Source organism: Panthera leo, chromosome B2, assembly GCF_018350215.1.
Source record: "Panthera leo isolate Ple1 chromosome B2, P.leo_Ple1_pat1.1, whole genome shotgun sequence".
In the NCBI taxonomy this organism is placed as follows: domain Eukaryota; kingdom Metazoa; phylum Chordata; class Mammalia; order Carnivora; family Felidae; genus Panthera; species Panthera leo.
This window is the reverse complement of record NC_056683.1, coordinates 41,090,447-41,106,526: the sequence shown is the minus strand read 5'-3', so window position 1 is coordinate 41,106,526 and position 16,080 is coordinate 41,090,447. Positions and strand designations below refer to the sequence as shown.

General features: G+C 39.9%; 1 protein-coding gene across 3 annotated transcripts in view; it reads left to right on the top strand.

Moving 5' to 3' along the window:
• The window catches only part of ZNF318 (zinc finger protein 318), a 34,349-nt gene that overhangs the window by 2,490 nt on the left and 15,779 nt on the right, over positions 1-16,080 (top strand). For all 3 annotated transcript variants that reach the window (XM_042938848.1, XM_042938847.1, XM_042938845.1), the window contains exons 2-6: positions 1,458-1,609; positions 7,797-8,436; positions 9,403-10,845; positions 12,512-12,611; positions 14,727-15,031. In XM_042938848.1, the coding sequence (XP_042794782.1) occupies positions 1,458-1,609; positions 7,797-8,436; positions 9,403-10,845; positions 12,512-12,611; positions 14,727-15,031 (2,640 nt within the window). The remainder of the gene's footprint in view (positions 1-1,457; positions 1,610-7,796; positions 8,437-9,402; positions 10,846-12,511; positions 12,612-14,726; positions 15,032-16,080) is intronic.

Below are 16,080 nucleotides of genomic sequence, written 5' to 3'. Positions count from 1 at the left end.
CCATGACAAAGTTTCTGTTTTCTCTGCTTGCTCTCTAAGAGTATTGACGTGCTCTAGGTACTCTGGTCTTAGGTGAATTGACTTGTCACTATGTTAAGATTTTCACAGCTGAGCAGCTATAGTCTGAGGAAGCAAGAAGTTCTACAGAGGAAGCAAAGAAAATTGAATACTAGTTTCCACAGCCTCCCTTTTCTTCAATGCTCCAAGCTTTTCTTCTCAAGTCAGTGACATCACCCATTGCTCAGCCAGAAATAGTGATGGTTTCCCTTCTCCCAAGTCTAAGCTGTCAGATTCACTCCATGTGTCAACATGTCAGCTCTGCCTCCAAGATACATCCCCCAAACTGTCCACCTGCCATTAGTCTAAGCCCTATTGCCTTTTGAGTGGATTATTGCCTTAGTTTCCTTTACATTCCATTCTTGTTACCACCTAGTTTATTCTGTACCTAGCAATCAAGATAATTTTTGTCAATCTTCATTTTATACAATTGAGAAGTATTTATTCAACATCTACCATATTAGACACTGTTCTGGGCACTGGGGATACAACAGTGAACGGTCAAAAACCCCTGCCCTTACAGAGCTTATATTCTACCAGGGGGAGTCAGGCAATAAGAGAAGTAAAATATTTTGGCATATTAAATGGGATTAAGTACTAAGTAAAAACAAAAACAGAAAGGAATTCATCATTTTTAATAGGGTAGCCAAGGAAGGCTTGGGAAGGTGACTTCAATAAAGACTTGAATGAGATGAGAGTAGGAGCAATGCAAGCATCTGGAGGAAGAATGTAGTCAGATCATATCACTCTAATGCTTGAACTCCTTCTGTGGTTTATTACTACACTAAGAACAAAATCCAAATTTTCTGTCTTCTGTCACTTTGCTACAGTCACACTGGCTGTCTTTCTGTTACTCAGAACATGCTAAGCTCATTCCACAGCTTGTTCTTTTTGCCAGAAACATACTTCCATCTGTTTGCAAGGCTGACATCTCATCAGTCAAGGGTCAGGTTAAATAATATCACCTCAGAAAAAGCCATCTTTAACCATCCTATCTGAAGTAGTTCCTTTTCTCTAATCTCTTTCATATTATCACTTTTTAATGACTTTATAGCACTTACTGCTATCAGAAGTACTTTAAAAAACACACAAAACCTGTTATTTGCTTACTTCACCAGAAATGTATAGATTCTGAGAACAGACTCGATTTACTCTTTTAGTCCCATGCCCAGTACTAGTAAATGAAAGAATGAGAGGTCTCTGATTGGGAGGCTTGGAAGTGTGGTCTTTCATCTAAGAAAATGATAATTTTTAAAAATATGCTTTATTTTTGGATAGTATCTTACCATAGTCATTTCTCTCCTTTTTGGGTGACAATTTTATGACCTCCGAGTAGTACATTTTTGGGTATAGGGATGTCTTGATCCTATAGAATATTACATTATCTTTTACTTTTGTAGAGACGCTCTCCTGGTCTGCGTTCTGACTCTTCTTTGGAACAGAGCTTAAGAATCACTGTTGGCAATGACCATTTCTGTGTTGGCATACCAGAATGGCGGCGGCTTAGTGATCGACTGGGGTCACCAGTGGATAATCTGGAGGACGTGGACAGGTAGGCTTCATTTGGGGTAGAGCACACTATAATAGTGCTTGAAGCTAGAAAAGTTGCTTTTTTCTGAATAATGTATTTGAAAGAGTGGTGCCAGCACTGAAGTTACACCCTGTGTCCAGTACAAAGTATAGCATTGGAAAAGGCTTTCTAAGTGGGAAGAGTGTATTGACGTAGACTCTGTTGCTGAAAGAATTACATAGAAGAAAAGACTTTAATTTAGAATGTCATCCTGGTCCATCTAGAAAGGGGAAGGCTGAGGGGACATAGACAGGACATAAACGTAAACAATTGAGATGGTAAGGATTCTAAAATACTGGAACTAGGATCCTTTCTACAAAAGAAAGTTCTGGACAAAATAGGAAATCTTTTTTAAATGGCGTTTTCAGCTTGGTCAGGCTGAAATATAGATTCAGAAAGGTTTTAGATAAATTCATATCTAACATGTATCTAAATTCAGTATAAAGTATATTAAGCGTTAGTAGAAAAGTTAAAGCTCTTTAAAAATGTTTAATTTCAGTTTTTACAACTATTGAATGCTGAGGGCAGACAAATACACTCCACAGAGTATTAAATGTAGATCTTAGGTATTAGGAACCTCACCACGTGGGAAGTTAACTAATCACCTTAGGTGTTTTTCACCTCACAAAAGTAAATAAATAAGAATGGGAGTACAGGGAAAGTGCTTTCTGAGAGCTGGGAACCATGTCTGTTGTGGTATCTTCCCAGCATATTGGGAGTTTTCACAAATGATTAGCAGTAGCAACAAGTCAATGTAATATTCTTTCAAACTGAGACTGTCCATGTAGTGGTACACTGAGCATAGGCAGACAGGTGGGGGACAGCTGGGCAGGAAGTCTGAAGACCAGTGTTACTCTTTGGTGATATTTACTTCAAAGCTCCAGTGGCAATTTGATGTGGCAGACCAAGGCAGGAGAGTTGTGTGTCATATGACAGCAATTTCTGGGGCACCTGGGTGGCTCAGTAGGTTAAGCATCCGACTTGGGCTCAGGTCGTGATTTTGTGATTCACGAGTTTGAGTCCCCCGTCTGGCTCTGTGCTGACAGCTCAGAGCCTGGAGCCTGCTTCAGATTCTGTCTCCTCTCTCTATGCCCCTCCCCCACTCATGCTCTATCTCTCTCTCAAAAAAAACTAAAAACATTAAAAAATATATTAAAAAAAAGAAACTTCTGAACATAGGGCTTTAAGTTATGTGACTATATCCCTTAATTGAGGCAAAAGCCCTTGCCCTTCTGGCTACTTCTATTTTGGGAAATGATTGAGTAGGTGGTGCCAGGTGTGACTCTCTTCCTTCCTTGTTAAGGTTTTGAGATAACTATAGCATTTCCTCTTGTCACCTCCCCTTTCTATAAGCTTCGTTATGCACTTGTGCTTCAGATAGTGAATTGTCCGTTTTTAAGTTGTAAAAATTAAAAATTGCCTTTTAGGGAGTTTGGGATAGTAATTGTCTTCCCAGAATCATGTGTTTCAGAGAGACAAGTCTGTTTTAGAGAAAATGAGACTAAGGTTCTAAAAGGAGCTATCAGGGGCGCCTCAGTTGGTAGAGCATGCAACTCTTGATCTTGGGGTCGTGAGTTCAAGCCCCACATTGGGCATAGAGATTACTTAAGGAAAAAAATAATAATAAAAGGAGGTAGCAATCCATTCTTTATATTGTTTTGTCCCCTGTATTTTTTCTCTATATGGTTTGTGTGGATAATTACTGTCCAGTAATACCAGGCCATAGGACCACTGGCGTTCTCATGATGTCTCCTGACAGTGTATCCAGTTCAGCTAATGAAACAGGCCATTTCCATCCTTTGTATGTAGGTGCTTTACATTTTTTCCTGGCGATACGTGGTTAGCTAAGTCACTAGGGCATGCCACTTTTATTCCCAGGGACTCTCGTTCCTGGGGGTGTTAAGTTCGAACCCCAGGTTGTGGGTGTAGAGATTACTTAAAATTTTTAAAAATAAACTTTTCCTGGGACCCTGATAATCTTTCTCTTCCCTTATTATTTTTTTTTTTTTGTAAAGTTTATTTATTTTGAGAGAGAGAGAGAGAGCACGTGCTCTAATTTAAGCTTCTAAAGACTTGTGGCTGTGAGTTCAGTTTACCCTGTTAACAAAGTAGTCTGCACATTCCATTCACAAAATTCTTATCTTAACTCTTCCTTGCCCTGACTTAGGTTGAAGGAGCAGAATTTTTTCTTTCTGATTTGCCTTAGGGAAAAGACAGAAGCAAAGAGCTTTCTTCAGGCATTTTAGGGAATCAGCAGAAGAATGGGAAGTTTGGACTCTACAGGGTCTTTTTTCTTCTTCTTTTTCTTAATCATATACATTTTTTAACAGCTTTATTGAGCCATAATTCACATACCGTAAAATTCACCCATTTAAAGTGTATGGTTCAGGGGTGCCTGGATGGCTCAGTCTGTTAAGCACCCAACTGTTGATCTCAGCTCAGGTCTTGAGCTCAGGGTTGTGAGTTTAGGCCCTGCACTGGGCTCCATGCTGGGCATGGAACCTATTTAAAGAAAAAAAAATGTGTGCAGTTCAGTGACTTTTAGTCACTGAGTTCACAGAGTTGTGCATCCACTACTATGATTAATTTTAGAAAAGTTTTATTACCTGCACTCTTAGCTATTAGTTACCCCCCCCCCCATGCGATAGTTACCGCTAATCTGTTTTCTGTCTAGATTTGCCTGTTCTGGACATTTCATATAAATAGAATCATACAATATATGGTCCTTTGTGACTAGCCTCTTTCACTTAGCATAATGTTTTCAAGATTCATTCATGTTGTAGCATATAATAGTACTTCATTTCTTTTTGTTACCAATAATATGTCATTGTATGTGTTTTGTTTATCCATTCATCAGAGATGATTGGATGGATAAATTTGGGTTGTTTCCACTATTTGGCTATTGTGAATAATGCTGCTGTGAACATTGGTGTACAAAGTTTTATGTGGGTATATGTTATATGTTTTTTTACTTGTTTAATGCAATTCATAAATACAGAAGTACAGAGAGGGAGCTCCCATCTACTTGCTAGATGAGATGCTGACCAATGCATGAGTAGCTTAAAAAAAAAAAAAAGTAGAATAATATAGTGAACCCCCATGTACCCATCCAGCAATCCAACAATCAATTACTTATTTATTTATTTTTAAAGTTTATTTATTCATTTTTGAGTGAGAGAGAAAGTGAGAATCCCAGGCAGGCTATGCACTGTCAGTAGAGAGCCTGATGAGGGGCTCGAACTCACAAACCATGAGATCATGACCTGAGCCAAAGTCGGATGCTTAACTGGCTGAGCCACCTAGGCACCCTGTCAGTTTTTAAAATAGATAGACCTTATACACTATTTAAAACCTTAGAAAAGAGTGGGACTTAACTAAAACTTTCAGAGAGAGTCTGTCCCTGGACTATTCTAAGCTACAGAGGATGGGACCCTTTTTAGGGCTCACTTTTACCGTAGCCAGTTCTTTCTCTTATCCTTTGGGAGACCTGGGGAAGGAAGACATGAGCTTCTAATAAGCATCTTGATTTCTGCCTGTATAGAAATCAATGATTTCTGTATTGCATGATATATATGCATGATATACATATGATAGTTTATTCTTTTAACTGTTAACATACCTTTTTTCATTGTGTTGTTTTTGCCTTCTTTTGCTGAAGGTTACAAGTCTGGATTGATACTGTCTGGGAGTCATCTCATTATTTCTAGCTTCTTTATATTTAGTGCTAGATTAGATCTTGAGCTAGTATGCCATTTGGTGGTGATATGTAATAGTTCTAGTGGGGAGCTGAACATGGAAGTATGGATGAATTTGCCACTCCCCATGGAGCCTGTGTTTTTTCCTCTACACTAATACAGTCAGAGACTTTTTTATGGTAGATGGTATTGTAGTAATAGAGTGGCTCATGGACATTTCCTCCCTGGAAATAGGCGTGTTCATGGCTGACAAACCTATAGAGTAAAATATATTACTCTAGTTATGTTTGATTTCAGAGATCATCCTTGGTTCATTCCAATTTTTTCCTATTTTATTTATTTCCTACTATATCGAGACCTCAAAATTCCCCAGATTCTTGGGGAGGAGGTGGGTAACAGGAACCTGGATTCTCATGGGTGGCATTCTTTTAGAGGAAGTGATAAAGTTTATCTATGATAGTCTTTCGTAAAATTATTTATAGCTGTTACCCAGGTCTACAACTTTGAACAAAGTTCTAGAAAAGGCAACTCTTTGATGTTCTGCTCAGTCCCAGAGAAAGCAACTAAAAAAAAAACAAAATCAAAGAAAAGTTATTTCTCAGAAACTCTACAAAACACAAAAGTACATACTAGAAACTAGAAAACACCAATGTGAGTGGAGTGTGAATGACACATAAATTTTTTAAAAATGTTTATTTTTGAGAGCACACGTGCAAGCAGGAATTGGCGGGGGGTGGATGGTGAGAGAAAGCAAGACAGAGAATCCCAAGCAGGCTCTGCACTGTCAGCACAGTGCCCAATGCAGGGCTTGAGCTCATGAACTGTGAGACCATGACCTGAGCCGAAATCAAGAGTTGGATGCTTAACCAACTGAGCCACCCAGGTGCCATGACATGTAAATGTTTCATTCAGATTACTTAAAAGTTAGAGTGCTGGAGGATCTTTATTTCTATCTATGATTGAATCAGAAATTTTCTTTTTTGGACAGTAGAAACTCTGTGACCATAGTACCCAAAAAGATTAGGACTATTTTGTGTGATAAAGAGCTCTGAGCTGAAAGGACAGGTGTCCCATCCTATATTTTTATCTTTGTGCCACAAAGGTCCAAGACCATTTTATTTCTTTTTTTTTAAAGACCATTTTATTTCTATGAAAATAAAAATATATAGTGAGCCAAATCATTCCATACTCTTTCATAGACCCAGGATGAGCAGAGTGCTTGTGGATATCCAAGCAAAGTAGAAAAGAGAGAACAAAACAGGCTGTAAATGGATTTTATGGTTTTTAATTTTTTTTTTTTTTCAATGTTTTTTATTTATTTTTGGGACAGAGAGAGACAGAGCATGAACGGGGGAGGGGCAGAGAGAGAGGGAGACACAGAATCGGAAACAGGCTCCAGGCTCCGAGCCATCAGCCCAGAGCTGGATTTTATGGTTTTTAATATGTGACCTAGCAAAACAGAGCATTGGAGAATCTTCTAAAACTTGTGAGAAAATCGTGCCAATTAGGTAGCTCAGTAGTTTAAAAAAAAAATCTTCCCCACAGTGAAATACTTCTTTTCCAAATGGTATATTATACAGAACTTTACATTACAAACAGTAAAAGTTGGGGCCAGTATGATTTCAGTGAGGTGGAAGGCCCAGAGCCATGCAGGCTCTGCTTTCTTAGCATGTCCTTCCTTTAGGCATCTCCTAAGCACTCTTAAGAGTCTCTGTAGAACACAGCTTGAAAATTATTGACCTGGCCTGATATTTCTCACATTTCATTTATGGATTAATTTTTTTGAGAGGGGGTTGCAGAGGGAGAGGAAGAGAGAGAATCTTAAGCAGGCACCCCACCCAGCACCAGAGCCAGTGCAGGGCTTGATCTCACGAACCGTGAGATCATGACCTGAGCCAAAATCAAGAGTTGGATGCTTAACTGACCTAGCCACCCAGCCAGGTGCTCCCATCTCTCACATTTAAAAGTGCATACAAATCATCTGAAGCTCTTGTTAAAATAATGCAGTTTCTGAATCAGTAGGCCTGGATGGAGCTTGAGATCCACATTTCTAAAAAGTTCCTAGGTAATACTCATGCTGCTAATTGAGACCACACTTTTGATAGCAAAGAGCTAGAATTTAAACTAGCGTGGAATTGTGTAACCCACACTTTTTGTAGTCTGGTAGCGATGTTTTCACATCTCCCAGACCCTCTCGTGATATTCTGCATCCCCAAAGTCTAGTCAAAGAGATTAGCCTAAAAGTTCTGTCTAGATAGATAGTAATAGTTCCCTTTGGTTAGAGATTGAAGCTGCTTGTGCCCAGGGGAAAGGGAGAAGAAATGTTCCATAGATTTGTTCTTGGATTTCATGATTTTTGTCTTTTGTCCTAAGCAATCTGTAGCCCCCTTGCTGAATGTCAGCCTCTTAGAGGCTTATTTGCTCTTGCTCTTTCCAAGTCCATTGTATTCACTGATGCTTGTCTCTTTCCTCAGGGATGACCTGACTGATGATTCAGTCTTCACTCGAAGTTCCCAGTGCTCTCGAGGTCTTGAACGATATATTTCTCGGGAGGAGGGACCTCTCAGTCCCTTCTTGGGACAACTTGATGAGGACTACCGGACAAGAGAAACTTTCTTGCATCGTTCTGATTATAGTCCCCATATCAGTTGTCATGATGAGCTGTTGCGGGGAACAGAGCGGAATAGAGATAAACTCAAAGGCTCCTACTCTGTACGACCTGAGGAAAGGAGCCGGGAGGCCAAACGGCCCCGTTATGATGACACAGAGAAGATACATGGCATGGGCGGTGATCACTCAGGTTTTTCATCAGGGACCCGCAACTATCGACAGCGTAGACGAAGCCCAAGCCCTAGGTTTCTAGATCCTGAGTTTCGAGAGCTGGACCTTGCCAGGCGAAAACGAGAAGAAGAGGAAGAACGAAGTAGGAGCTTGAGTCAGGAGCTAGTGGGAGTTGATGGTGGTGACACTAGCTGTTCTATTCCTGGACTATCAGGTGTCCTAACAACATCAGAGCCAGGGTATTCTTTACATCGCCCTGAGGAAGTATCCGCTATGCCCAAGAAGTCAATTCTGAAGAAACGGATTGAGGTGGACATGGAGCCTTCCATTCAGGTCTCTGCTGCATTTCTTCTAGAATCTCTTGCTAGTCCCTCTAATATCTTTAAACTCGGTTACTTTCCTGAGGGTTGTGTCCCTAATGGTATCTTTGTAATATAGTATCTTCCAAGATTCTCCAGAGTAAACTGTAGGCCTCATAATGCATCAGTAGAGGGCTTCTATTGTCATATATTAGGCTAAGTAAACATTTTGGAGAGTATTTATTGAAAGTTTTTTTCTCTAAATTGGATAGCCCTCAAGGAATCTTTGAATATGGGTTTCTTGGAAGTGAAGCTTGAAGGGCAAAGAGAGTAGACGATCTGAATTTTCCTCATTTCTCTTTAGAGAAAAGATTTATGAGTAGACACTAGGCACTAGACCAGAAACCAGGTGATTCTGATTCTGATTCCACTGCCACTACTTGCTGTGTGATTTTTAGACAAGTTACTGGGCCCTGATGTTTTTTCCTCATCTTTGAAAAGGTGGTCAAGCATGAACGCTAGTTTTTAGCTATTCTCCTAGGAGCTAAAAGTTTCTGAAGAAGTACCTAAGGGCATGTAAGGAAGCAAGGGGAGGTTGATCAGTTAGGTTTCAGAGTTTCCTAATCTCACTTCAAAGTGGCTCCACTTTTATATGTTTCCCCCCCTCCCCTTTGAGGGACCCATAGAAAAGAAACAAGCTAGAGTATATCTCTAAAATCCTTTTGAACTCGTATTGCTTGGTAAGGAGTACAAGAAATGGGCAAAAGTAAAGATTCATGCCAATCTACTTTATTTCCTGTTCCCCCTTGCTACAGCAGAAGCATCTGGACAGACGGAGACCCAAATCTTGAACCTGCCTAAGGATACTGTACCTCCCTTTCATTCATACTTAGCATCCCCCTATTTATTCAAGAAGAACCAACTATTTAAGTATTTGTCTCAATTACTAGTTTTCTGAGATTCTACATAGAGGCTAAATCAGTTGTGTCTGTCTTTACAGCTTGAGAGTTTTTCCAGCAATACCAGCCCCAGCCAGGATCACCCTGTCTACTCTGGTCACCCATCTCTTCCACTAAGTGGTGCTATTGCTGCTTTTGCCTCAGAGATTGAAAACAAGGGGACTATGGTAGAGACTACCTTGAAAGAACCTCAGGGCAACCTCTATCAATGGGGTCCCCTCCCTGGGATGCCCAAAGACAACAGTCCTCTCACAGAGAAGTTTGGAAGTTTTCTGTGCCACAAGGAAAAATTGAATATGAAGCCTGAGGGGTCTGAACGACACACAGACTTCTTGCTGCCCCATGAGAGAGCTAGCCAGGATGGCAGTGGTTTTTCCCGCATTTTGAGCATGTTGGCAGATTCTACCAGTACACAGGAAAAAAGGCGCCGTAGTTTCCCTGACATTGAGGATGAGGAGAAATTTCTCTATGGGGACGAAGAAGAGGATTTAAAGGCAGAATCTCCACCAAAGCCCCTTGGGAGCTCTGAGAATGAAGTCATGAGACAGAAGGCAAGCTCCCTGCCCTCTTCAGCTCCAGCTGTAAAACTAGAATCAATAGAAGACACCAATCCAGAATATGCCAAGATTCATGACTTGCTCAAGACCATAGGGCTGGATATTGGGGTAGCCGAGATTAGTAAACTGGCCGCACGCACTCAGGAACGACTTCATGGCAAGAAACCATCACGTTCCTCTGCTGACCGCCGTCCATCAGTTGACCGGCACTTTTCAGCAGAACGCTGTTCCTCAGTTGACCACCATTTCTCAGCTGATCGGCATTCCGCAGAGCCTCACAGACTGGAGAGCAGAGAGGCACACCATAGCAATACCCACTCCCCAGAGGTGTCCCATCCACATCCAGTCTCCCCTGTAGACCCTTACCTGCTCACAAAAAACAGCCCCCCATTCCTAAAGTCTGACCATTCAGTGGGTCATATTGCAGGACCAGAGGTGGTTGGCAGTGGATTTCAGTCATCTGTGGCAGTCAGATGCATGTTACCATCAGCCCCATCTGCCCCAATTAGACTTCCACATCCTGCTTCTTTATCACAGTTTCATATGCCAAGGGCCTCTCAGTTTGCTGCAGCTCGGATACCTCCTAACTATCAGGGACCTGCCATTCCCCCTGCTTCCTTTGATGCCTATAGGCACTACATGGCATATGCAGCCTCCAGGTGGCCCATGTACCCTGCCTCTCAACCATCAAACCACTCTCTACCTGAACCACACAGGGTAATGCCAGTTACCAAACAGCCTACTCGTAGCCGTCCCAATCTCCGTGTGATCCCCACTGTGACTCCTGATGAGCCCAAGCAGGAGGAGTCAGTGCTAGGCTCAATTCCTACTGCTCAAGTGCCTGTCCAGGTGTCCATCCCATCACTCATAAGATATAATCCGGAGAAGATCTCTGATGAGAAGAACCGTGCTTCCCAGAAGCAGAAGGTGAATATTAGCTTTGGGCATCCTGTGCCTGAGTCTTCTATTTTAACATAAATTGGTATTTGCCTTTCAGAGGATGTAAGGCCCTTTTAAGTTTTTGGAGGCTGCTGTCCTCACTCTAAGTAATGTATATACTCCCTCTGTTTTTCTCACATTTTCTTATTAGGACTAAACTAAATTCTAGCCCTAGGTCCCACTGTGATTTCTTGACTTTTTTAAGTTTATTTCTCTATCAGAATTATTGGCCTTAGAATACTATGGGTAGGAGTTGAGAGCCTTGAAGTTTTCAATATGACCTCGTCAGGGTGTGAGGAACCAAAATTGGATTGGGTGAAGGACGATCGGTAAATGTGTTTTCATCTTAGTGAATTTTGGATCCATTTCCTGTAGTGATTATGTGGGTTAAAAGCTAATACCTGGTTGTTGCTTGGTAATTAAAAAATCAGCTTTGCTTTTTCTGGTTTGTTTTAGAGTCCAAGAATACAACATATTTTTTGACACTTAAAAAAAACAGTAGTTTTTATACTACAAAGTTCATTGGGTTTTCAGGTATAGGAAGGGAACTGGCTGGGGTAATGATGTAATAATTCTACATATTTTAAAACAGCAGGTAAAAATTAGGGATGAGGAATACAGAATAGCAGAATTTCAAATGGAAAAATTAATGTGTATTCTTAACGTAAAGGTCCTTAGTAACTAATGACTCACTTTGTTTAGGAGCGTAAAAATGTAATATATTAAATTTGGTTTGCTAATAAAGTAATTAAAACCTAAAGAAAAAGAAGGAAAGGAAAAATTAGAGGGTCAATTTTTTTCCAGTTTAAAAGAAATTTAGCTGATTCTTGAGAAAACAAAAATCACCTCTTAATTTTTTATTGCATTTAGATACTCTGAGCTTCAGTCTTTTGTTCTGTTGAAGTCTTTTGGAAAAGAGGAGGGAAAGGTTCAATATAGACAAAACCTGAGACTGTACAGACACTGTTTGGAGATTGAGTGCTTTCCTTTTACTTCCCCTTCAAGAACCTAGCACTTAAGTCAGGGCTGATAATATACAGGTTTTCCACACTAGTCCATTATATACAAACTATATTTGTTTTTTCCATCAACTAGTAGTAATACAGTTGAAATGTGTGCTTTAGGCTATATATACATGGATTTTATCTATCTATCTATCTATCTATCTATCTAATATACCTGGATTTTAAATCTTCTTACTGTATGACCTTGGATATGTTACTTTATCTTTCACAACCTCAGTTTTCTTACTGTAAAACAAGGATAATGTCATGAGGATTAAATAAATTGATGTATGTAATGCAACTAACACAATGTGTCACCTGTAACACTCATTAGTTCACTTCTTGATGGTTCCCTTTGAGCTCAGAACCACTGTCTAATAGTTGCTGTCAGTGCCTTTAGGTTAACATTAATAGTACAGTGCTTCCTGCATAAAAATAATGCTTTCTGGGCAATGTAGTTCTGAAAAGGATAATTCTACTCTGGAATTTGGATCAGAATGAAATACCAACTTTGCTATAAAGTCAGAACTTCTCTGTGTAGACATTTGGGTCCTTGGATTCAGGTATCATCTGGCAGGAGGACTTACAGAAGAGAGTAGTAGAAAAAGGAGAATGATGGAGGCTGAAGGACACTATTATGTACTTTGCAGGTTATTGAAGAGAGGGAAAAGCTAAAGAGTGACCGGGAAGCTCGCCAAAAAAAGATGTACTACCTCAGGACTGAATTGGAGCGGCTTCATAAACAACAAGGTATCAGACATTCCTGTGCATAAGTGCCTTTTTGCAGTAACTTGAGTAGGAGACCCAAATGGAGAACTGTGGGGACTCTCAGATAAGTTCAGTGATCTGAAGCCTCACTTTTTAAAAAATTTGGCTTAGGGGCGCCTGGGTGGCTCAGTCGGTTGAGCGGCCGACTTCGGCTCGGGTCATGATCTCGCGGTCCGTGGGTTCGAGCCCCGCGTCGGGCTCTGTGCTGACAGCTCGGAGCCTGGAGCCTGTTTCAGATTCTGTGTCTCTCTCTCTCTCTGACCCTCCCCCGTTCATGCTCTGTCTCTCTCTGTCTCAAAAATAAATAAACGTTAAAAAATTTGGCTTAATTAGACTCATAAAAAGTTGCAGTAATAGTTGAAAAATTCTCAGATATTCTCCATGATTATGAGCATTTTATCATATTTTCTATATCCTTTTTTTCCTCTCAATCTGTGTATGTGTGTGATTTTTCCTGAATTCTTTAAGTTTTATATATGATACTCCTTTAACTCCTAAATACTTCATTGTGTATCTCCTAACAATAAAGCATTCATTTGTATAACCATAGTACACTTACCAAAATTAGGAAATTAACCATAGTGTACTACTAGTCTACTGATCTTATTTATATTTCACTAGCTGTCCTAATAATGCCCTAAAGCAAAAGAAAATGGAAAATTATACGTTGCATTCAGTTGTCATTTCTTTCACTCTTTTTTTTTTTTTTTCTATAACATTTCCTGGATCTTTATAGTTCATGACATTGACATTGTAGAAAAGAAGTCACATATTTATAGAATGTCCTTTAATTTTGGTTTGTCTGATGTTTCCTTATGATTAAATTTAGGTTATGCATTTTTGACAAGAGCATCACAGAAGTGATGCTGAGTTTGTATCATTATTAGTTTGTCCCATTACTGGTGATATCAACTTTGATCACTTGGTTAAGATGGTGTCTTCAGGAATTTCTTTGCTGCAAAGTTATTATTTTACCCTTTATAATTAGTAACTTATAGGAGAGATACTTCTAGACTGTGTAAATGTTTAGTCAGTCCTCAAATTTTCTCTCACTAGTTGAGCATTCATTGGTGATTCTTGCCTAAATCATTTGTTATGATGGTTGTTAAATAGTGATTTTCTAATCTCATTATTCCTTCTACCTTTATTAGTTGGCTTTCTACTAGGATGAAGAGCTTCCTACCCATCCCTCCTCTCCCATCTCTTGGTCATTTATATTGGTGTGAAGTCATGGATTCTTCATTTAACAAGTTATAATTATATATTGTCATTTATTTTCATGCCAAAATTGCCCCAGATTTGGCCAGTGGGAGCCCTTAAAGGGTCTCCTGTGTCCTTTGATATGTCTCCATCATTTTTTAAGTACTTCCTTATTTTTTGCACAAAAAGATGTTCCATGATGCCTCTTGATTCCATCTCTTCATCTGTGCCTTTAGGAATTCACATGCACACTGAGGAAAGAACATAATAAGGCTTCTAAATATTACAGCTTGATGACAGCTTGGAATAATAGAGAGTGAGAGAAGATACACTTTCTTCTGTTTGTATTTGGACTGTTTATGGATAAGAAATTTAGTTATTAATCCTGTGAAGATTATTTCATGAGGACCTTCTGTTTGGAATAGGAGATAACATTAGGTGAACCTGAGGCAAAACCTAACACTCAGTGTAGGTACTGGTAAAGGGTCCTTAAATCAAATAAAGTCAAATATGTAACTGAATTCTTTTCGCCCTCTGAATAATTCCTTGGTTCTCTGAAGAAGACCGTCACTGGATTCATAGTTAACAACATAAAGACAAATGCACATAAACTTCTATATACCATTTTGGGGATTCATGGATCTCCTGAAGCCTGCTTGTAGATCCTTACCTAATAACTCCTACATAAGAGATAATGTAATCACTCATCCTTTACCTCCATAGAAGCTTCACCTAAACTAGCCCATGTGATAGGAGAGTCTTTCTTGCCTTTATAAAGGAAAGTTGTAAGGGAAAAGATTTTCTGACCATAGACTCTTGGGAAATTACTACTTGTGACAGAAAAATGACCTGTCTTACTTTCCTTGTGTTTCTTTCTTTTGACATTCGTCTGCTCAGGAGAAATGCTGCGCAAGAAACGAAGGGAGAAGGATGGCCACAAAGACCCACTCCTGGTGGAGGTGAGTCGGCTTCAGGATAACATCATGAAGGACATTGCAGAACTTCGACAAGAAGCAGAAGAGGCAGAAAAGAAGCAGTCTGAACTGGACAAAGTGGCTCAGATCTTGGGAATAAACATTTTGGATAAATCCCAAAAGTCTTCAAATGACAGTAAAGAGACTACAGAGAAGGCTGGGAAAGCAGAAAAATCTAAGAGCCCAGAAAAAGTGTCATCAACCTCAAGCTCCTCTTCAAATAGCAAGGTAACAATTCAACTTTTCCATTTCTTTAAAAAAAATTTTTTTTTAATTTTAAGTAGGCTCCATGCCCGGTGTGGGGCTCGGTCTCATAACAATGAGATCAAGAGTTGCATGATCTACTGACTGAGCCAGCCAGGTGCCCCTTTCTGTTTCTGTTATATCTTTTATTTCCATGGGCTCCTAAAGAAGCCTTCTAACCATTTTCTTAGATTCCTTTTCCAACCTGTTCTTACTCTTGTTGAAGTTATTTTTGTAAACCATAGGTCAGACAACGGGACTCTACTTCAGAATTTTAGCAGTTCTCATTGCCCACAGAATAGAATCCCAAATCCTCAGCATTCAGGGCCCCCCATGTTCTTGCTCTAGCCTTTATTGCTTAACCTACTCCAGCCTGGCTTCTAATCTTCTTGTAACTTATGTATACCATTTTGTGGGTTCATGGTTAGCAACAGGGTCACCACCATGCTGCATAGCCAGTGAATACATTTTAGTTCTCAAAGCAGTATTTAATACAGGGAAGCACTCTCTCTAAAAATGCTTTCTTCCCTTGGCTTCTGTCACATTTCTTTTCTTCCTAGTATGCTGGCTGCTGCTGCTGCTTAGTCTCCTTTGCTGCCTATTGTGTTTTGCCTGATATTTAAATATTTTAGTTCTTCAGGAATCAGTCATAGCCCAGTTCTCCAGAATTCTGCTTTTTCCCTAGGTCATTTCATCCAGGTCTATGCTGAAATACCATGCTGACAACTTCTAGTTTTATATTCTAACTCAAAGGAGTCTGGTGAGATCCAAACCTGAAGTCCAGTGGTTTACTCACCATTTCTACTTCGTTGCCTCATAGACACTTCAAAGTCAACATACCCTAAACTAAACTAAACAAACTAATGATGTGCTCAACCTCCCTCTTTTCTGCCTTCATTGTTAACCCATCTCAAGGGCCCCAGGGTCCAAGAGTTTTCATGCCAACAACCTGAAAAGCTTTCTTAGTGCTGCTTTTCCTTAACTGCTCCATACAAAATCAATGCCAGATTCTTTCAGTTCTCCCTGCAAAGTAA